This window comes from Colletes gigas, unplaced genomic scaffold, assembly GCF_013123115.1.
Source record: "Colletes gigas isolate AHSC1104 unplaced genomic scaffold, ASM1312311v1 Colletes_gigas_Sc00013, whole genome shotgun sequence".
NCBI lineage: Eukaryota > Metazoa > Arthropoda > Insecta > Hymenoptera > Colletidae > Colletes > Colletes gigas.
This window is the reverse complement of record NW_025106642.1, coordinates 7188121-7211101: the sequence shown is the minus strand read 5'-3', so window position 1 is coordinate 7211101 and position 22981 is coordinate 7188121. Positions and strand designations below refer to the sequence as shown.

Sequence of the window (22981 nt, the reverse complement as noted above, 5' to 3'; positions counted from 1 at the left end):
AGCTGTTGAAAAGACGTATTGCTACATTAAGGTTTTCAACTTCAACAAACTCTAAACGCATTATCGAACGGAATAAAACGTGTGCTACGCGAAGGGCTTTATCGGAAGATGTAGTATACCATGTTGTTTATTAACTTGCATCATTACGTAGAATAAATTCAGCCAGCTCGACGAGTGATCTTTGGTACACTTTCTTCTCATTTTGAAATAAAAAATGTCCGGAAGTTTTTCAAGCTGTACCGTTGCAGTGTTTACTATAAACGATGACTCGACTGTACGAAGGCACTTTGGCTGAGTGAGTAAAATGTTACCAGCGAGACTGTTGAAACTCTCTCAGTTTCTTTTTCGATACTCTCTTTGATGATTCTCTTTTACGATCTTTCCGTCGTTGAAATATGTTCTTATTAATCGAAACATTTTCAAATATTTTATAGCTGGACACACAATGAAAGGCGTACGAAAATATCATACTCTGAAATTGTTATAAAAGAGAAAAACTAGAAGATTGGGGGAAAAAAATTATTAAGATAGGGATTTATACCCGGTGCACGACTGCAGGAGAATTTCCATAATCTGACGTTACTCATTCCGCCAAAGAGCTTTCATATTTCTACGTCATGGTTCATGGTGGATACTGAACCAGTACAGTCTGAGGAACCTTAATCCTTCGCGGTCCGAGACATTTTTAATATTTCTGATCCAGCAGGCTATTCTCTCTTATATAAACAGAAACGTTGAAAATAACTATTGTATCGGAACTAATTGAAAATTTCCCCAGTTCCATTCGAGCTCTGACATCGAGGTTCCCTTCGTTAGTGTTTCTGGAGTCAAAGGATTCCCAGTTTCAGGAACTAAAGGGCGTAGTTACGCGTCGTGACTAGCAAAGACGTCAAAATAAAATGTCGCTTCAGACATTCCCGATGACAAACCGGTAACGAAGCGTCGTTACGCGCGAATTCTTGCAATTTTGCATTCTCCTCTCATTATCGCGGCCATCGTATTCCCGTCACTTTTCACGAATGCAGGTGGAAAAGGTATAATGAAGCACGGTTGTTCGTTACGTTCGTTTAACGAGTACTTTAACACTCGAACTCGTAACGAGTACACTTAACCCATCTGCATTGATAAGCGTGCCGCTAGATTTTTGCAACCTTGATCCTAATCAAGTGGATGGCGGCGATGTTCTAAGCTCGAAGGATTCCGTTGGAAACGTTACGAATCGTGTCACCGTTCTAAATCCGTCGTTTAACCGAAACGATTGAAGGTAACGAAAAAAGGAAAAAAAAAACTCGCTGTCAATACGCGCGTACGCGAACGAATAAGTGAATATTTCTGCAACGGTCTCTATTCGAAAACGTTGAAACATCGATGTCGCGACCATTTCTTTTTTTTTTCATTTGAATTCTGAATTTTACATCTCGCGCCGCGGATATGACACTTTTTGACACATTTGCAGTGTTTCTGGGACGCTCCGTGTACATTATCGACAAAAGCTGAACCGAATGGATCGCGACCGCGGCGTATTGTGCGATCCTTTTTGCACGTCGCGCCAGAGACGCGATTTTTGTTGAAAAAGAAGAACGTATTGCGAACTTTTGCAAAACTGCGAGCATTCGACACGGGAACAATTTATACGGATCAACTGTATTTCTCCTATGTCAGCGGGAGAGATCGAGTTAATTATGTAATTATAAATTACACAAGCTTAAGCCCTTGTTCGGCTGTAAAACAAGCGTTTGGATTATGTTTGATAAACCAAACGTATTCACGCTTTTTAGAATTAGCGAAAAATGTGTAATAAACGAAGGACGAAAAGTGCTATGGCAAAGAAGCGAAGAAGATAAATTTTACGTAAAATTTCGAGCTCCACAGCTCCCGTTGAAAAGATTAGACACGAAATTGAAACGACGGCGTCGGTTTCGACCATAAAACGGGTAGTAAAAGGTGTACAATATATAAAACATAGGAAAATCCAATGTACGCGTACGATGTTGAAATTGGTCTTGAATTTCCACTACGCGTGACTTGGAATTTGGTCGATAGGATAGAGTGATATTTTCAGGCAGAAATATATCAACTTGGAAGTTTGTACTTTCTGATACTCTGATCTATGATTCATTCGAGAAAACAGTACTGCGTACAGACGAGAAGATAAGACTCGAGAGGTACCAGACGCGTATACAATTTATCAGTGACCTAGGTCCCCTCGGGTCTCGTCTTCTCATCCGTACAATTATACTCATTAAAAGAGTTAGGGGCGAATTAGCACGGTGTTTAACATCGTCGTATTTAGAAACAAAGAACAGTATCTATCACCAAAAATTAAACCATTACATTTAAATGAAAAACTTTGACCAAAGAATGTAACTTTCTAAATTAACTTTAATTGTTAAATGTATATCGATTACACAAATGCCCACAGTAGTTATAATACGTACAATATGTTTAACTAACCTTTCTCCACCTACCAGCAACACTCTGCGACAACTTACAACAGGGTTCACGAACGTTTCCGGGTAGCCACCGAGTCCTTGCTCTGCAAAGTAGACATAGTGGGGACAGGCCTTCTTCAACGAAATAGTGGGAGAAGCAGCCACGAATGTTTCGCGAGACGTCGATTCGTCATTCCTGACCCATAACAGCGAAAAGTAAACACAGAGCGGTTATCGAAGCTGGATGAATATTATTGGGAATACAAGAAGCGTAATATTCTGTTGGAGCATTGCAATAATTCTCACGTAAAGTAAACCATATTATTCCGTAAAAGAACAAGCGAAATTTGTCGATGACGATATAGATTACGATGAAAAAGGCAATAAGTTGAGTTTGAAAGATTGATTAAATTGCGCGGAGTAGACAGGTGTCCGCTGGATTTTCTCGCGAATCGACACGTGGCCTTCGAGCGTCAAAAGATTCCCAGTCTGGTCTGCTATCAATGGATGGTCACGGCGAACGAGAATTTCCATTCGTTAAAATTCCACATTTCAAATGCTGCGTTTGCAAACAGACACGGCCTTCTATCGCGATAGCGGCGCACGGTCGTAATACAAATTGGTGTTCTCGCATCTGGTTTCCGGCCGACGAGTTTTCATGACGATCAATGGTCCGCGTTCGATCGTCCCCCGGAGAGTACATACACGGCACCGTTGTTATTACAAGCGATGGCTACAAGCCGGGACCCATTAATTAGTACCGAAATTGGTTTAAACTGGATTCGTTCGCGATTCGCCGAAAACATTCTGTAATAGCGTCAAGTCCATTATTCGTTCCCTCTCTTTTTCCAATCCCTCGCTCTGTGCCCGACTTCTCTGCTCCAGTTCTTTCCAGAATTGCTTTCCATCGCATCTTCCGTGCCGGACCGAACCGGCCCTCCTCCCACAAAATTATATTTGGCGCAATTTCAATATGGGTCTCGCAAAACGAGGGAAATCTGAAAATCGTTCTCTATCGAATCAATTGCCCGCGAGTCCATTACGTCGTAATTTCATTCTGTTTGTACAGGGACGAATATATCTGCAATTTGAAATTTAATTCTCCGCGGGCATCCGCGAACGACAAAATTTCATTTTTTAACTAGGCAAATATTAATTACTATTAAACAGACGACACTGTTTCGGTAAAAAATAAGAATACGCGTAATTAGATTAGCGAAAGAGTGCAAATATGTTCTTCGCAGAGTTAATTTACATTTACAAATTGTACTCGCTGACCTGTATGTAGAACGTATCGAGTTCCTCTATTCATTTTACTGGATTTCGCGAATTTCCTTGGACTATCAATTCTTGCACCGGTTTGAAAGAAGCATCCATCGTGATTCCCCGATACGTATAATTATAATTACCAGCGCAGAGATAAAGCACCGACGAGTGCTTTGCTCGACTTTCTTTACAAAACACGAACACTCGTCGAGCAAATAAAAAGGACAGGACCATGGACGACACGACGGAGGCCGACGCCGCGCATACATTCGTCTTTGAAGCACCAATTCAAAGCGTCACTTTGCGAGCCACCCAACTGCGTTACAAGAACGCTCCTGGTGAAGTTTTCCTCTTCCGTCATCGTTCGAGGTTTTCCCGCGACGACGACACACACACACACACACGCGCGGTGTACACGGGACCCGTCGATATTTCCCGTTTTTATTATTAATCCGATGCGCGCGCGTCGACTCGCCTTTTCTTAACAGACCGCGACGTCCATATTTAAACGTCGCTGGTGGCGAACAGCGGACGTTCCGCACCCTTTTTCTCCCCCACCTGACCGATGTCCGCTTTATCTTTGAGGACTAATTGTTACTGAACATGCGGTTGAACTTGTCCAGTGAGTCGGGAGGCCGGAAAGTGTTGTCAAGCTGAAACAGCTTCCCCCCCACACGGCTTTTTAAAAGCACCGAGTCGTGGATGACGCATCAGGTAGCACACGGTCTGCTCCCGTGCACGCCTTGGCGAGCGTGTGCACCGCAAAAAACCGAGTATCGAATGCTACCGCATGAATAAGCCCCTTTGAAGTTTCCACCACCCACGACTCGCTCCGAAAAATCTCTCAGCTTCAACCCCTTTAACCGCCTTTCCCTCATCCCGATCCCTACCCCGGACTCTTTAAGCATCGTTCACAGGTGCATCGTCGATTGTGCGCGTCTCTGACCGATTCTCCGCGCCTCACAATGGGGCATTTTCATACCAAACGCGGTACAAATATGTTATTACGAAGTACCAAATCGGATAAACATTATTTCATTAAATTTTCTATATTACGATTCGTTGGTCAGTTTAATAATATTTTATGAAGTCTAAATTTAACGTGATGTGTAAAACGTAAGCAATAATAAAATAAAGTTAGCTTTTAAATTAAATAAACTCTAACTGGAAACTATTTGATAAATAACTTAATTTGATAATAGTTACGTTCATTGGATAGAGGATGAAGAGCCCTTTAAAATGAGCGTTTGTACAAGTCGATAGCTTAATTAGTTCCGAAGATATGAGGATTTTAGTTTCCAGTCGATTCGGTGGCTAGTTACGGAGATAAGAGTCCGAAGTGTTTGTTTACGTCGCGAGGTGAATGAACTTCCACTACGACCTTGTCAAGGTCGTTGACCGGCACGTGCTCGTAGTAAATAGTAAACGTGACGTCACGCGGTCGCGACTCACGTGCGAGAAAGAGAGGTCTGTCAGACGCGTCAGACGGAGACAGAGATAGTCGAATTGAAAAAATTACCTTTTACATAAATCACGATATCTCGAAAACGGAAAGTCGGATCGCCAAAAACCAAAAACCATTTTAAAGAGGAAGGTTTGTCGCGTCTAACAATAGCTGAATTATGGATATATCACGAGTAGTTTCGGAACTGCACGCGCTCGAAAGTCGAACAGCCACGAACTTATGGGACGACCTAACAGAGGCGCGAAACTGTTCGAACGAACGAAAAAGAATATGTAAAGGGATAGAAACGTAATATAAAATTTTATCACGTGCCAAAATCGTTACGCGCGCCGTTCGTGTATAGTCGCTGTTCTAAGATGTGCCGTTAGCTTTAAAATCGATGCGTTAACACTTCGACGTGATCCCCTCGTTAGTCTCTCGACAGCCTCGCTGGCTTTTTGCTATCTTTATCTTGGCCAAGGGCCTAAATCAACGCCCTAACGCTTTGTCTATCGCTCGCCGAGCCGAAGAATCGTAACAAGTTTTTAAGAAAAAGTTGAGCGACGGGTGTGTTTGTTTTCGCGAGTCTTAAAGAATGGTCAGTGCTCGGTAAAAGTCGATTCTGTTTTAAAGACTAGGGAAAATAACGAGCGGAACGAGTATATAGACTTTCGAAGAGACCGTTTAAAACGAATAAAGAGAGAAAACCGTTGTGGCCGCTGGTAGATTTATCGCTTCCATTCGGATTACAATTTATACAACACGATATAACATCTTTTAATTACGTCGCCTCTCTCCACCTTACTTTTACCTTAACCCATTCTTATGGTCTTCAGCCTCTCGTAATTTCCCATTAACGAAATCGTTGTGTGTATATCGTCAGTGTTTCGTATCTAATGTACGTTAACGGTTAAGTTCGAAACTGTTCATAATTCTGTACCACTGTGCAGAAGCTGATGAAAAAGTCAACGTGACACCTCGGGACCTCTTCCTGTCAGTTGTCAGCTCGACGCCCACGTCGTCGCGTGGGACGATCGGATCTTTGTGTCGTGCACTACACGCTCGGTAATATTTGTCCGGTATATCGTTACCACCAGGCCCAGTTTCGTGGGGATTAATTATAAACTACAAACTAACGGCATTAGCGCGCCGTGGAGTTTTGCATAACATTAAATTCTATTTATGGTCTCATAGCCGAAACCGGCTTTACGACTCGCGGCTGCTAATTAATTTCCTATTACCCTCGCGCGCAATTTCATCGAGGTTCGCGACGTTCATCGTGCTTAACGGAAGTCGGGGAGAAAATCGCCGCGGTGTCCCTCGACGTTGTTCAACGATTCCTGTATTTTTCGTAATATCGAGGCTGCCCAGAAAACATTTCGCGTTTCAAAACCTTTAATTTATTAACCGACAGCGTCGACGGAACATAATTTCGGTCGTCGTTCTGGAAGCAATTACGCTTCCCCCGCAACGTCGTGCTTTTGAATGCAGATCGTTACGCGTTTGCGCGTTTAAAGGTCCATTTACACTATCGCGCTCGTTTTATTATTAATTTTTGTAAACGAGAATTCACGTTTCCGTCAATAGCTCTATATTACGTCCGTGAGCGATGCTTCAAAATTTTAATGGAATACGTTTAACCCTCTGTTCATCGAATGAAATTGTATTGCAATTATCAACAATACGTAGGTCGTTAAATTTTGTACGGATGCTAATTAATCTGGTATTAACCTACCATCGGATTATATTGTATTCAATTATATCGTACAATACGAGCACAACTTTCAAGGCCCACGTGCTTGGATCATTTGGTAAAATTTTGCTGTTTAATATTGTTTATTCGATACTTTCGTATGGACAAGAATTGTTACGTAAGAAAGTCTTGAGGCATATTCCAGACTTTCGTCGTATAGGATTATGGTTCTAAAATTACCCGTGTCGCGTAGGAAATATCGAAAGCGTAACAGAAAAAGAGTAGAACCGCGATACAGTAACGGGCACAAAAGGAGACTATTGTAAAGACGAGAATAATGTGAGAATAGAATGCTACACGGCGCTATTTCAAAGGAATACGATTGTATTTCAAAGAATCTTAGCGAACAATCGTATTCGCTATCAGAACAACGAAATACTCCGGCCTATCCTTCGTATAAGGATCAGTGCTTCAAACTGATCCCTGCTTTTCCACGACTGATAGGTCTGTCAATGAAAGACCTGTTTCGGATCAAGGTTTCCCCAGAAGATAAGCAGCGGTAAAACTATTTGGAAAGGACGATCAACGTCTCTAACCTTCGCGTTATAATTCGATCGTTTTGACATCCTTCGAACTCGTATCGCGTTTCGCTTAATCTGTAACGTCGCAATGGTTCGACCTCGAAGTTCAACAGCTAAACGACACACTAACAATACTAAACGCTTTGTATCGACTCATCTTTATGCCGAGTTCAAACGACCTCGAATCACCTAGCAACAATTCATCATGCACGAGACAGTTTATACCGAGCGATCCGGTAGATAAACGGTGATTTATCAATTCTCCTTGAAGAGGGCATCGACACCATCGAAGTCCACTCCCAACTTTGCTGTTACTCTAATATCGCTAAAGTAATCTCACACACAGCGTCGAACACACTTACGAACTTGCAAATAATTACATTTTCATTGTCTCTCTCTGTTACGTTATACGAAATTTTTCTAATTCAGTTTTATTTCTTTTATATTTGCAGAGACAGAAATTCGTTCGTGTTCTACCCTTCGCTTAAAAAGCGTGCTCGTACAGAAACTTTCCATTAAATTTCGTCTATACGAGTTTTCAACCAGCCGTTACTACATGTGGGTCATATGTCCTAATACCATACGTCCTAGTTTCTGAAGCAGGTTCCGGTAGAGTCTTGGCGACAAGTCCACTGGAATAAAACACGTTCTTCTTCATCCTCGCCCGTACTCGTTGAGATTTAATAAAAAAAACGTATGAATTATTTCGTTCTCTTTATCAAGACTGACTCTGCGATCTGTAGTCGTTACCGGTGTTAAATGGCTGTAGATTGATAGGCCCATCGATATTTGGGATGACATCTGCACATTTGTCGACGGCGAGCGAACACTGTTCGAGTCGGGTCATGTTTGCAGTATCTGTTCCATCTGTAATGGATCGAGTAGGTGCACGAAAAGTGTTCGGAAAAGTATCGCGTTCGAAATTGAAAAAGACGGCGCTGGACACTTTGCGGATGCTTAAAACTGTTTGGCGAACGGGTTAAATGATTCGAAGGGGCTCGATGATCCTTCGAAGACACAGTTACTCGAGCACGTGAGAAAATCTTTCCCGACCACCGTTTGACCATTCGAGAGATCGCTGATCGGATAAGCATCTTTTCCGTTCGTGACGAGCAATTCTAAACGAAGATCTGAACGATAGTTTTCGATTCAGGAATTTCTTTGGAAACATATTCCTAGAGAAAATCATCTTACTTGTATGACTTTCTCCTGCTACTCGAAACAAAAATCGAAGCGAACAGGAATATTTATATCGAAGCAAAGAAACTTGCGATTCTTGTTTTTTAAAGCTGTATTCGCGAAACTTATGTTCGTCGTTGAAAAAAGAAGCGACCCAATTATGCTTCTAATAATACGTGATCCAGGATCGACCTCGATTTTGTTCGAGCTATTCTCGAAGCAGAAAATATTGGTCACATAAGGTCACTAGGTGACTATGCACGACCATGTCATTATAAGCTCGTTAAATTAAATCGAACAGAAAATACGCCCAATTTAGTCTTACCCCTGCCTTTTGACGTTTCGCTGTGTGTCACGGTTGTAGTTCAAGGACAGAAAATGTAAATCCACAGGCAACACACTCTCGAATCGGAGAGTCCAGCATGGGACAAAACTAGAAGTCTGGCATAATGCACGGACGATTAGTATTCCGTGTCCTAAATACGACACATCTCGCGTACAAGTAACCGAATCGAGCTCCCTCGTTTTCATCTAACCCGGTGAAAAGTGTTCCTTTTTTAAAAATCGATCCTCTTACACCGCGAGCGAAAGAGATAGGGCAACTTTCTCTCATTTGCATAGCCTCTTGCCCGAGAGTTAATAACAAATTTTTAGCATTCAAGCGTTTTCATAAATAAAACAAATACAGCTCGAGATCACTTTCCATTCACGAGGTTGTTCTCACCACGCCCTGAATATCGTTAAACAAATACGCTCGGGGTAGTTTCGACGCCTGGAGCCAATAGTTTTTAAAATATAAGGGGCTCTGCTGTCCCGATCTTCCGTCGACTGCGCGTCGCGACGTTTCGTCCCGACGACGGAGACAATTAAGACCGTATTAATCGTCTCGGTTTCTCCCGTTTTTCTCTCCTTTTCTCTCTTTCGCGCTTTCCTCGTCGACGAATTACGGTCAGTGGCCGTTCTCCGACGGGCGCAAATTCAATTACCGTCTCGCGCGAAGACCGGCCAACATAAATAATTACCGACGAAGCCAGACCCGCGGTCGTGCAAAAGGGGGTGGCTGCACGACGCTCGTGACCCTTTGCGGTTCCTGCGGTCGCGAGAATCCGCTGCGAGTTGCTAAAGCATAAATCATTGTCGCCGTGCCGCGAATTATCGCCTGCCGGCACGTAAGCCTTCGAGCTGCCCTTGCGACCACCACGGGGGGAGGTTTTGTATTTTATCGACCGACCTACGGTAACCGATTGCGAGGAAACGGGAAAATTCTTAACACGTTCACCGCCACGCCTCTATTCTCCAACCCTACAGGCCCTCTCCTTGTTCCACCAAATTCTACCCTCAACGTTCGATACGTTGCACACTTAAACGACTCGTTTCTCTAAAGCTACGACCATAAACGTGAACATGGAATCAAAATTCTGTTTACACTAGGTATAAGAAAATAAAGACAAGTCCAATTTATTGGGAAACTCACATACGATTACTCGTGTCATCTGGATACTTTTAGAGTTAATGAAATAAGAGGTTTGTCTCAACCCCTTAATATAATAATTCGAGTATATTCTGTAAGCAGTACTCATAAGCATCCGCGGTCTAACGATGACCTAGGTCTTCGCGCGCAAAAGTCTGAGGATAAATTTGGATTCTCAGCGACACTTTCTATCGCACTATCAATATTCTCTTCGTTTCCTGCACTACGCCGACGCGTTGGAATGCGTTGATCGACAACAACACTGAGCCAGTAGCTTCGAATTCTGTCCATGGAACGACGAATCGCGGGTTTTCTTGGTCGAATCGAACGATATTGATAATTGCTAACCGTGTGTCTGTTCACGATGGCTCCATCGAGCGTCGCTGTGTGCCAATGAACTTGCGAATGAATTTTAAGAGTCGGTAAAAATGAAGTTTTCACGCTGCAACGACTGTCACTTTGGTCTACCGAGATAAGCTTTCAGCGCTCACGCGAATGTCCCGACCCTCGTAACGTGCCAACTCGACCGAGACCTAACGTAGAAAAATTTCGCTTTTCAACGTATTTACTGGCTCGCGGCACCGGGTACGTGACCGGAACCGAACAGGTCGGGCTTAAAGGTTTAGGACAAAGTCGGGTCTAATTCCTTTTCATACTGTCTCCAAGTAAAGATAGATAAGAAACGAACCGTATACCGTACACCGTGAACCGTAAATACCCGTTCGCGCCCTCCGTGTCGCGTTCCCATTGTCACGGTGCTCGAATCTTTCTTTTTTTCTTTTTTTTTTCAATGTTCCCCGAGTGTACTCTTTTCTTTATCCTCTTCGAGCGCAAACTAACCCTAGTCGGACCCTTGGTGTAACACGTGGCGGCGAGATACGCCTCGGAGGGGACGCGGTCGACATTTGTGATTCAAAGTGTACAGTGAGGAAATGAAGATTAAGGGCGGCGAGGGTTCAAAAGAACGAGGAATTACAACACGTGTACTTCCGCGGGCGAGGATCACGGGCGATACCGGAGATGACTTATGGGTCCTCGCTTTTATTCCGATTTGTTTTTTTTTTTTTTTTTTTAAGTCACAACTATCATCACTCTATAGACCCTCGAACTATTTACTTTTCGTTAAATGCTAACGATCGACGTGTTTCTTTGTTTTCCAGATAAATCTACGCCTCATTCTTGTCAGCGGTAAGACAAAAGAGTTCCTATTCAGTCCATGCGACTCCGCGGGGGACATAGCACACCATGTGTTTGAAAACTGGCCGGAAGGTAAGCTATCATCGGGCTTTGACGCGAACCGAAACGTTCGTCCATCGTTTAAAACGGACCAGGGATCGTTGAGAATCGCCGCGCAATATAAGATCGACGAAAATCAGGCGTCCCTTGTCAGCTGTCGGCGACGCGGCGCGCATTCGCCGGATAAACGCTCGATAGCGAACGCGTCGGGAACAATGGACGTAAGACAGGGCCCGATTAAACGTCGAGACGCGTTAATCCGTCGCTCGAGATTTTCCCGATACGTGTTATCGAAATTAGAAGAACGAAATGGAACGTCGCGACGCGCTCGAACCGAATTAGGAATCACCATCCCTTACCACCTGCAAATTAAACTACAAAGAACGCACCTACGCTCTCACTGTTCAAATTAGTCGTTGGTCGACGACTGGATCGACACAAACATTCTGATTACCAAATCTCCAACCCTCGAGTATCTTACTTGCAGCGTATTCTGTAGTTTTCTGAGAATTAAAATTTCCCATAAGTCTGTTAATGATGTTTGAAAATCGGTGCTGCAGATCGTCCATTGTTGTACCGCTCGTTTCCTCTCATCAAGATACAAGATGAAAATACCGGAATTGAAAATGTTCGTGGAAAATATAGGGCGCGAAACAACGGTGTCTATCGTGGGACGAATCAGCGGCGGCAGAATCCAATTAGACGGGACGTTGCAACGCGAAACGGTCGAAGTAAAAATTTCAAAACGTCTCCGGGAACCATTTCGTTCGCGGTACGAAGAGTTTCCCGCGAAAAGTGACGGGTTTCGCTTTGCTCTCGTTTCTTTATGCATAAAGCGTGCGACCCCTCGATGGATAAGGTTTTCAGGCGAAAAAGGAATTGAATTAACGGGCGGGGCTGCTCCTTTATCCTAATACTTTAAACGTTGAAAAAAGAAAAAAGCGAACGAAGACGGTGTTTCATTCTTTTAAACATGCAAATCGCTGCGATTCTCGAGGAGGTCCCGTTTAATATTGAAATGCATTCAACGACCGCATCTTCTGGTGTCTTGAGTCATTGTACACGAATTACTTTGGCTTTTAGAGACAGAAACGAGCCGCGCGCTACTGGATCTCGACTCTAAGACGGAATGTTCCCATCAACGAGGTGGTACTCTTTAGGAAATTCATTAACGAACTGCGACGAGTATTCGGCGTCTCGAATTATCGCGTGTTGTGTCGAGCCTTTCGTTTCTTTGAATATGTCGTATTCTTTTCGAAACGGTTTATTTTTAGTCCTTCCACGAGCATAGAAAGTTTCATAAAAATCAGGAAGGGATATTTCGCAGATGTTCCTTGGCAGTGCCAGTTATACGATGCATAAAACAGTCATAATCCTTAAAATAGCTGCAGATATTAACGTCTCGTTTAATGACTACGGGTTCTTTGATCGATAAAAGCTTTATTTCTAAATCCAGACGTCCAGGATTGTTTTAATAATAAAAGGAACTTCGCGTCCGTCGTACCGAACCGGAACAGGGCTAGCGATAAAATTATCAGAGCGACGAAGTATCCGTATCTTCCGCCCCGGCGGGCACGAATTTCTTTTCAACCCCCTCCCGTGTCCCGTGGAAAAACTGAAAATATTCCAGGCAAGGTCGCGCTGGTCTGATACGAGACTCTTTGTCTTTCAGACTGGGCGGAAGAGGCAGTCGCCAAAGCGGAGATCCTGCGGCTAATCTACCAGGGCCGTTTTCTGCACAGCAATGTCACGCTCGGTGCTCTTGGGCTTCCTTTCGGGAAAACCACGGTGATGCATCTGGTCCCACGAGAGAATCTTCCCGAGCCTAATTCTCAAGGTAAATCATCATCGACCGTACCGTTCTCATATTCCGACCGCGGTGGAAATAAAAGCGAACGGAACTTCTGCCCTCTGCGCCAGGCCAGCTTTCAAGCCAGTGTTCTCCAAACTAGGGGTCGCGATCAATGATCAATTCACCTTATGTGCTAGTGCTTAGCCCTAATCCTGCTGGAATTCGTGACTTCGAGTTGAACTTTGTGGGGTTTGCCATTTCGATCTCCAATTTTTTAACAAACATTTTTTTTTGTTTCCTCCATCGTCGAGAATGGCCTGTTCTTTTTAGGGTTAAACCCTCTGAAAAGTTTGGAGACCACTGGTTCAAGAAGTCCCGCGAAAGCGTGCAGCACGGTTGCTTCATTATGCGCGGGTTACGTGATTCGCAGAATAAATATGGCAACGGTCTTTACACACAGCCGAACACATTGTTTTTCTTTCCCTGGCACGGTCGTTAATCCTGTTACTTCTTGTCGGACGTGTACTCGAGATAACTGCGATACTCCGCCATTCCTCGTAACCGACCAACGAAATTCGTATTTCTAGTATCCTATTATTCCCTGTGCGTCTTTTCCACGGTATGTGTGCTTTCGGTAACAATTGTCGGGACGTAATTGGGTTCGACTATATGTAAAAACTTATTTATTTACGTATTCGAGCATTGTGTTCGCGTAATTTAGAGAGCTCGGGGCTCCTCGATTGGTTTCGATACGATTTCTGTCATTGTTTGAATTTATTCGCGATTTATCATTTAATTGCTTCGAATTGAGACTCGATCGGTGAAATGAAATGGTTGTTAGAGTGGGTGTTCGATAAATTCGTGTAAATTACTCTCCGTTCATTTGTTCGATTATTATATCAATGGTTTCAATTCTATATTCATAGATAACTTGAATAACTTAAGAATTATGAATACTAAGGTTCGTTTTTGCTAGAAAGGAGTACTATAACTCTTCTGTTAACTAAAGAGGAAACAATGAACAGGAATTGCAATTACGATCACGTGATAAGCATGTAGATCTTTAAATCTATGCATTACCGAAGCATTCCAATTACAGGTCTTTTGCCTAACGGTGAATACATGCATATTCAGCCCGACGACACTGATACCATCGACAGCTGGTACGAAAGTCACAGAGTATCCTAAATCCAAAGTGAGTCCCTGTAATCCACGATCCACTTGTTCACTCTCTTCGAGCCTTTGTCGTTGTCGCCGACAAATATCCTTTACGCTCGGTAGGCACGACGATTCATAGCGATACTCATCCCGCGTTTCCCTCGCCCGTGGAACGAAACAGAGGAGGAAAAAATATTACCCCGGTTTACGGTACGCCTGCGGAAGTCGGGGACAACGGTCTTTCGTGCACGGAAAAGAATTGCGACTTGCGGCGACGGAAACGTTGCATTTAGTACGAATGATAAACGCGTACGTTGCACCGTGACACACGCCTGAGGGGTTACACCAGGTTGGAGGCAAAAAAATATTCATGGTTCTTTAAACCTTAATTGCGGAACTACGATGCACGAAAAAATTTATTTGTCTTGGCGTACGAATATTATCGTTGAATAAATATTCTCGTCTCGTCCGAAAGGCGGACCCACGGAAAATTTTCTTTCATTTAGCCAGAAGTTCTGCACCGCTGTGCTGAAAAGAGCGGTAGGATGAAAATTGGAATTTTTGAAGAAGTCGGTTGAAAATCTTTGCAGAGCACGCGCGTGATATATCGTGCATAAATGGTGTGTATGACCGGATGAAAATTAACTGGCCGCTCAAGATCACTTAATCCCCCAAAGAGGGATCGCCCCACCACGTTTGAATGCCTCTCTGCCCTATCTTTTGTTCAATATGTAAGCACGTGGGGGATCCTGTAAGACAAGGGGCAGTTCTATAACGCCATTCACGGTCGAGTGGCCTTCAACGGCCAGTTGAATTTGCCTCCGCGTTCCTGCACGATCATCCGCGAATGTCTACGCGCACCGTGTAAAATACGAAACGTTCGAAGGCAACGTGTTTCAAGATCGAAACCCGAAGAGGCCCCTTCCCAGAAATAAGCATCCGACGACGATGGAACGAGCCACGCGATCGACGGCCAAGTTTAACGAAACGGCGATTCTATCTGTTACAGATCAGAGGCAAAAAAGTAAAGGTGGCGGAAGTAGTTGCTGCTCGGCTTCCTGTCGCATACTTTAAAACCTCGCCGGCTGCCCTGGATCACGCGGGGGTCGTTCAGTGCGAACCAGCGCACGCGTTCAGGCTGAGCCATGGTTTCTAAGGTTTTATGCTGGTGTATAATTGTTAGTGGCTGAGCTCGTGAGCAGTGTAGCATACGAAAAAAAAAAAAAAGTAAAAAAGGAAAAAGAAAATATGAGATCGCACCCGTTTGTCGCTGATCGCGCGAAAGATTTCGTTGGTTTGCCCCGCGGCGCATCCGAATAAACGAGAGAGAGAGAGAGAAAAAAAAGGAAACGTTCGCCCCGCCGTCCCAGGGCGAACGATTCGTCGCATCCTTGTGTCTGTTTCTTTTTTTTCTCAATTTTTTTTTCTTTTTTCCTCTCTTTAGACGAAATTCGTCGAGGCAGGATTCGGAATCGTTGCGCGTTTAATCCTCCGGGGAAAGCAAGAGAGAGAGAGATAACCGACGCGCCAGAGCCAAATCACACATAGAGACGCATACACACGCGCGCGCGCGCGCGCAGCTGTCCGTTTTGTTTCGGTGGTGACGCGTGCACTTGTTCCGCGGTGTGTGCGCGCTGGAAATCTATTTATGACCTGTCATCGCGACAGGAGATGATCATTGTAGTCTGCCGATGACCTGCTGGTGTTCGCCGCGCGGGCGTCGGGACGCGTGACGTCCGGACGCGACCGCCGATCCCTCTGATTCTACGGGCGAACAAGTTGCGCGTTTCGACGGGCAAAGAACGCGCGCGCGGACACGCGCCGATCTCCAGACATTAAAAATTAGTAAGATAAATTTTTTCGAAAGAGATTAGGAAGTAGAGCCTTCGAAAAAGGGGGGGAGGGGACACCGCTCTCTTGAACGGCGCTACAATGCTTAGAAACTCAACCACTATCCGACTACCGCAGCGTTTAATAGTAATTACGTAGAACGGGATCGTGTGTGTATGTTTTGCGTAAGTATGAGTGTGTGCGTCGCGTTTGAAAGGTCGAGGAGAGAGTAAATTTATGTTGTGATATGCAGGTAGTGAATATATTATATATATACATACTATTATTAAAATTATATATTATATATATATATACATATATATATATATATAGGTATAAATATAAATATATATATATATATATAATGGTATGAGACATGTTGACACACAGTTAAACTCTCATACAATAGACTTTATTATCATGAATTTAAAGTAATATTATGACGCCACTTTGAGAGTTTAGTATTCTGGATAAGATTACAGAGGGAAAAGAACATTGGATCTCTAATGGTAGTTATGATTAAATAAAAACTCAAATATATTTCCTGTTAGATATCCTTCTCCCCCCGCTCACCACCTTATCCCGTTTCTCTCCCTTAACCCTTGTACGCCCCTTACTCGACACCTTCGATTTCCCTTTATTCTGTTTCCACCCGTCCATTTTTAATCGATCGGGCCTAGAACGTCATTCATAGACCCAACGATCAATTCACGTTATAGGCGAGAATACCCATTCGAGTATTGATTATTATATAGGTTAGGTGCAACCAAACCGTTTATGATAAGTTGTAGCCTATTCTATACTCAATCTATGCTACTACTGTAATGTAACTATGACTCTTACCGACGCATAACACGTGTATATATATATAATGTTCTTACGTAGTGAAACTCATCGGAATTAACAATGATCGTGTTATTTAATTTATTCCGTACAAACCTCAGCAGACATCGTTTCGCACATTCGTTGTGCCATCGCGGTGTCTGCTCGACTCATAAACCTGTGCCGCACGATACGAATTTTTCTTCTTTTTTTTTCTTTTTTTCTTTTCTTTCTTTTATTCTTGCGAAGATTCACGGATCTCGGTGGTCTCGCCGAAATTCCGCGAACCGAGCATGCGTTTCTTAGCGATCGATTAATATTTTCCAGAAACAGAAAGAAAAATCAAGTGAGAACAGAGTTCTTGTAAATTCGTATCCCGTGGAATCGATTCTTACGCTGTGAAAAGCCTTTACCATGATTCTTCATGGCGATGAGAACCGTTCGGAGTTGTTCTCGAATTTTAATGAAATTTAAAACGATGCGTGATGTTGGACGATCACTCGAGGAGGTGCAAAATAAAGAATTGTGTTAAAAAACGATATTTATTGGCTACAGTTTTGCGTACAAATCTTTCGAATGAAATTAATCCCTTACTATGTGAATTTCTTTTCTTTCTTTCTTTTCAAGCGTAAAGAAAGTGCTATCGTTCCTGCACGTTAACGTTACGCTGCAGAACTGTTTCAACAGCTTGAACGTTAAGAGGTAATTTCTCGTGAAAAAATTAATCGATGTGGGATAAAATTTCCTGCCACGCGACGTCGTTTTCGAGAGAATCCGTTTTGAAGCACAGTAGAGGTACGATACCTATCATAGACGTAGTAATTTGTATCGCGAAATGGACTATTTTCTTAACAAAACCATCGTCACTATTGTACGATCGAAAAGAGAGAACCGTTCGAGCGCTTGTTAAAATTACGTTAACAAATTCGCACGTCTCCCATTTACCAATATTTTTAAATTAAATTTATCCGAATTAAATTAAGCAACGACACATGCACGACTGCATGCATTCCTCGCACAAAGTCGTTAACTGGGGCACGCGTGCCCGCGCAAATTTTCAAATTCGATTATCTCGAAAACGAAGACACGTACAAATAGAAATTTTATTGTACATTTTTCATTTGGTTTTTCCAGAGGAACCGTCTGTGATCAGGTTGTACCACGTATGCGTTCCGAGACCTAAAATGTCCTGAAATCATTCAAGTATACGACATATACATATAATATATATATAGGCGCTATATTTTCTTCGAACGATGGATGTTAAAAAATTAAACTAAAAACCTGATGCGTGTCTTGTACGGCACGCCAATACCAGTAAGGGGTTAATTCTACGAAACACGTGCATTCGTTTGCGCATTAATATTATTTAAAGCATCGAGGTACAATCGTTTAAACAATTGGTGCATCGCGTGGCATGCTGAACAATGGGTTTATGGGGATGGCTAACACTTATGATTTAGCATTTTATTATATCTCCGTCAGATTTGCGATCGGTTGTTAATCGATGTTTCGCAAAACACCGCCGCCTTCGTTTGTTCATGTATTTCTTTTTCTACTCACTTTCGTTCTATTAATTTTTGTTTCGTCTTGTTTTTTTTTTTTTATTTCTAATCAAGTAACGTTAAGACATAGATTATCTCTAAATTGTTTAGTAAGTAAGTTTTAAAAAAAGTTACGAATAAACACATCACACGAATACATGGACTATCAGAGGAAAACCACGCAATGTCTAGCTGGACGCTATGCGACGAGGATCGGTGTTCGATCGACGATCGATCGGAACCGATCGTTCGCCGGAATCGAAGATTTCCGTTTGTCGTCCGGCCACGAGGTAAAAGTCTCGCGTGTACGCGAAGAGAAAAGCCGCTCTGTAATAAGCTTGTTGTACAGTTCCTTTGACGTTACAATATTACTTTAAAATCTTGGAAGGAACGGGGGGGGGAAAAAAGCGCGCGAAATGAAAAAAAAACCGTAACCGTCGTCGGAGACTCCCGTTCGACGCGCAACGACGAATGTTTCCTTCGTTGGGTGAATCGTTCCGAAATTTTACCTCGTCTGTCGCGAGTTATTTTGAATCGTTGTAACGAAATAAAGAAAAGAAAAAAAATGAAATACTTTGTATAAAAATGTTCCGTGTAGAGAGCGTTCGATGCCACCTTGTTCGAGAAATATTTCTAACGGTAGTCCACATCTCTTTCTCTCTATTTCTCTTTCTCTGTGTCTATATTAATATGTCCGTTGTTCTTTCTTTCTTTTTTTTTTTTTTTTCTTATTCTTTTCGTCGTACCTTATACGAATATGATCTCACGAGAACGCTATGAGAACATGTTGCACCCACGAGCTGTAGCAATGAAAAACAGAGAATTAGCGCCACGGAACTTCCGAGAGATCATAATGGAGAAAAGGGATTAATTTTAACATAGTGTATTATATAAACTATACGCATCTGACTCTCTTTGTTGTTTAAACGAGTAAACGAAAAAGAAAAAAAATGACGAAAAACTTGAATAACAATAAAATGGTATTCTTAAATACAGAGAAAAAAACGAACGAACACACAGTCTACGAGGAATATACTCACACTACATCATATCAAAATTTTAGCGGATAAGAATCAAATGATAGATTTATTTGTACACGCGGCTCGAGGGGAAAATCGTACAACAACGTACAAAATTTGATTCTTCATCGACGTTCACGTGTATCTATAAATGAATTACAGATTTAGCGTGTATAATACAAAAGGTATCGAGGATCGTGGATGCGATTCTTGTTACGCTTTTAACGTAAAATGAGCTGATTACAGGTTTTTATTGCGTATATGAAAAATTTGAAATGGTATGAGAGTCGAGATCCTCGACGCGTAGATCTCTCCTATTGTGAATGTGGTTCGTTTTGAAACTCGTGTACAATGTTCTGTTGTTTGTGTTCAATTATAATATTGTTTCTGTTAAAGAAGAAAGAAGTCCCGTCGAGGACGAAGAATAAACTGTGCCGTCTGAAAATTCCCTTATTTTTGCAAATCGAAAACTGTAGTCAATTCAGATTACCTTGAAAAGTTCGATCTTACGCACCCATTGGCTGGAGTTGGGCAGTGATCGATTACTATTTAATCATTAATTCAACGATTTATTAACGGAAATAAAATAATCGTTTTAAACGTAAATAAAGGTTACTCCAATTTTTGCTATAGTCGGGATAAAATGAATTAGTCGCTCAGGGTCATTTTACGGCAACCTTCCATCATTCTTCTGTCTCGTGTCATTGTACTAACATCCACGCAGAGTGCTCGAGCAAACACAACAATCATAATTATCAATCATTAGTTTAATTACAGTTGTCCAACTCTGCCATTGGCATTCTTTATCCTGATAGATTACTTCGATCGCTAGTCAAAGAGATTTGTCACGAGAAAAATGATAATCTTATCTCAGCTAACAAACACGACAAATCATCCAAATGCATCAAATAAATGTAAAAATCAAAATGACAAACAATCATTCGCAACAAAAGCCACAGATAATTTTTTAATCCCCGGTACGGAATTGCCTAAAATAAACAAACTAATACTTCGCTCGTAAACACATTCCAAATTGATACAGATCCCCACGCCCCTGTCCCGATCTCCCTTCCAACCCACCCCTCCCCCCTTTTAATTAATTAACCGCGCGAGTCGCATTAAAAAAGAATTAAATATCGTTAAAAAAATTCCGTGTTGTTCGATGTTGAAGTTCAAACGCGATCGTAGAACGTGTATGGTGTAATATCGGTTGTAACATGCCTGACAAATTTAGAACTCGCGAAACTCGTGTTACACGTGCAATCTGTATTGACGTCGAGATTCACGATTTCAAAAAAAAAAAAAAAATAAAAAAAAAAAAAGAAGAGATGTACAAAGCAAACTATAATTTTATACGGAAATCGGGATGTATAATTTACTTGAAATCCGCGAACGTTAAAATTTCACACGTTACGCTACCACTTAGAATCAAACAACATTGTTGTATAAAATTCTGATCACCTCTGCTGTCTTCGAATGACTGAATAATTCTGCTGACTTTTCGTTATTTTGCCATCATAACGGTTCGATAACAGTATTTTTCTAGGCAATGACTGTTCGCAACGGCGCGATACACGCACGGTGTATGAAAAAAAATATTTGTCAGTTTTCATTGGCGAATCTCTGCATTTGAATCGATGGAAATTTATTTTAAAAATCTGTCGACGTTCAACGCTTTTTACCTAACGAGAGAATAAAAATTTTAGGAGGAACAATAGGTCGCAAAAAATTGCTATAGTTAAAATACATACAGTGTATTATGTTCATGAATTACGTACGTATAACACAGCATTAATTAAGATTTTTAATTTTAAGGTCAAAATGATTTTAACAACAGGCTTTTTAAAACGTGCCTCTAGCAATCTAGATGCACAAATTCGTCTATAATAACTGCGACAAATATTTTTGTTTATATCCTGTGTATAAATTCGCGAAAATTAATTTCAGAAGAAAAGAACACATCCACATATTTTGTTGTTAGCAGATTGTCTATATATTTTTTTTTCTTTTTTATTTAATAACCTTTTTGTTTCGTTCGATGAATGCGTAAAATTTGAGACGTCTTAACGTATAAAACCACTTCCTGCATCGATTATAATTTACTCTTCGAGGAAACGGTTTCGAGCCAAAAATGTCTTTTTAATCCTTCAATAAGGGAAATGTATAAAACGTTTTCAACTGGCCGTCCTACATAGAATATGGCGAATGTTAAATACATTATTTGAAAGCTCTCCTACTTATTGCCATAACTTATTGATGCGTGTAAATTGTAACAAAATGATCCAACGTACTAACGCTGAAAGTGTAACAAAATGTAACACGCAATAATTTTTGTAGACCTTATGTTAATAAAACCGATGTTAATAAATTTTTCCATATTGATTCAAATATGTAAAAAAAAAATAGTAATTTTGAAGTGAACGGTAAATCGAAGTGGTAAATCTCGTGGAAATATACATTTGTATTGATAATTATTTTACAGTATCTGCGTGTTAATTTACGTAAATGTAATAGACATTGAAAATTAGCAGTGGCGAACAACACTCACCCAATATCTCATGAATCCCTGTTATATTTCCATTTGCTATATAAAATCTTACTTTTTACCAGAATGTCTCTGTGTAACGTATCGTTTTATATACAGTCAAGTATCTTATCGTACATGTAACATAGAATAAGGAATATATCATGCCATAAAAAGTGACAGTGGTAAACGTTTCTAAACAAAAATCATATAGCGATAACTACCATATTCATTCACATGAGAATACTCTCGTATAACTGTGTACATGACATTCATTTCTTATTCAACACACATTACTATTAAATTACAAGCATTTAAAATTTTCTTCTGCCTTCTGATTTATAATGTTAATTTTAAAATAATACATCATAATTACTTTTATATAGAATAGACGTTATATTTTATCGCTACTTTTACGTAAAACACTCACATGTAAATAGTGTGACGAACAATTAAATTGAATAACAATGGTCTTAGACTTTTTTCAACGGATTTCTTAAACAGATACATATAATTTTGTTATCTGTTGCGCAGAGAAGAACAACCAATTTCTTACAATAGGGCACAGCATAACAATGTTGCAACGTGGCAGGATATTTCTATACAGTAAAGTAATTTCTATAATATTGACTCGGTGTGTACTGCAAAGAACCGTCTTGTAATTGTTAATAATTTTTAATGAGTGGATGTAAGGTATATCCACATACTGTGCCGTCTTGTAACGAACTTGTCGATAAATATCAAATTTTTGAGAACTTATTGTTAAGCTTGCGTTACACACCTCATTTGTAAATATTAGATCATATTTTTGTCTGTAGCATAATGAGGATTTTAACTGCAATTTATTTAGTTCATAGTATAAAATAATAAAGCTGGAAAATATAATGGAACAAAAGAAGTGTTATCATTTCTCCAGCTTGTAAATGATGTAATTCTACGTGTGAAATAACATTTATTATACATGATTCCTTTCGTAATCATTTCAAGTTT

The 22981-nt window shown here is 41.3% G+C and overlaps 1 protein-coding gene across 1 annotated transcript in view; it reads left to right on the top strand.

Annotated features, from left to right (window-relative positions):
* Window positions 1-20794, top strand: part of LOC122399442 (ubiquitin-like protein 3) — an 84194-nt gene extending 63400 nt beyond the window's left edge. Inside the window, exons 2-4 of the mRNA XM_043400127.1 lie at window positions 11227-11335; window positions 12975-13139; window positions 15262-20794. Of these exons, the coding sequence (XP_043256062.1) occupies window positions 11227-11335; window positions 12975-13139; window positions 15262-15326 (339 nt within the window). The 3' untranslated portion in view covers window positions 15327-20794. The remainder of the gene's footprint in view (window positions 1-11226; window positions 11336-12974; window positions 13140-15261) is intronic.
* The last annotated feature ends 2187 nt before the right edge of the window (window positions 20795-22981 follow it).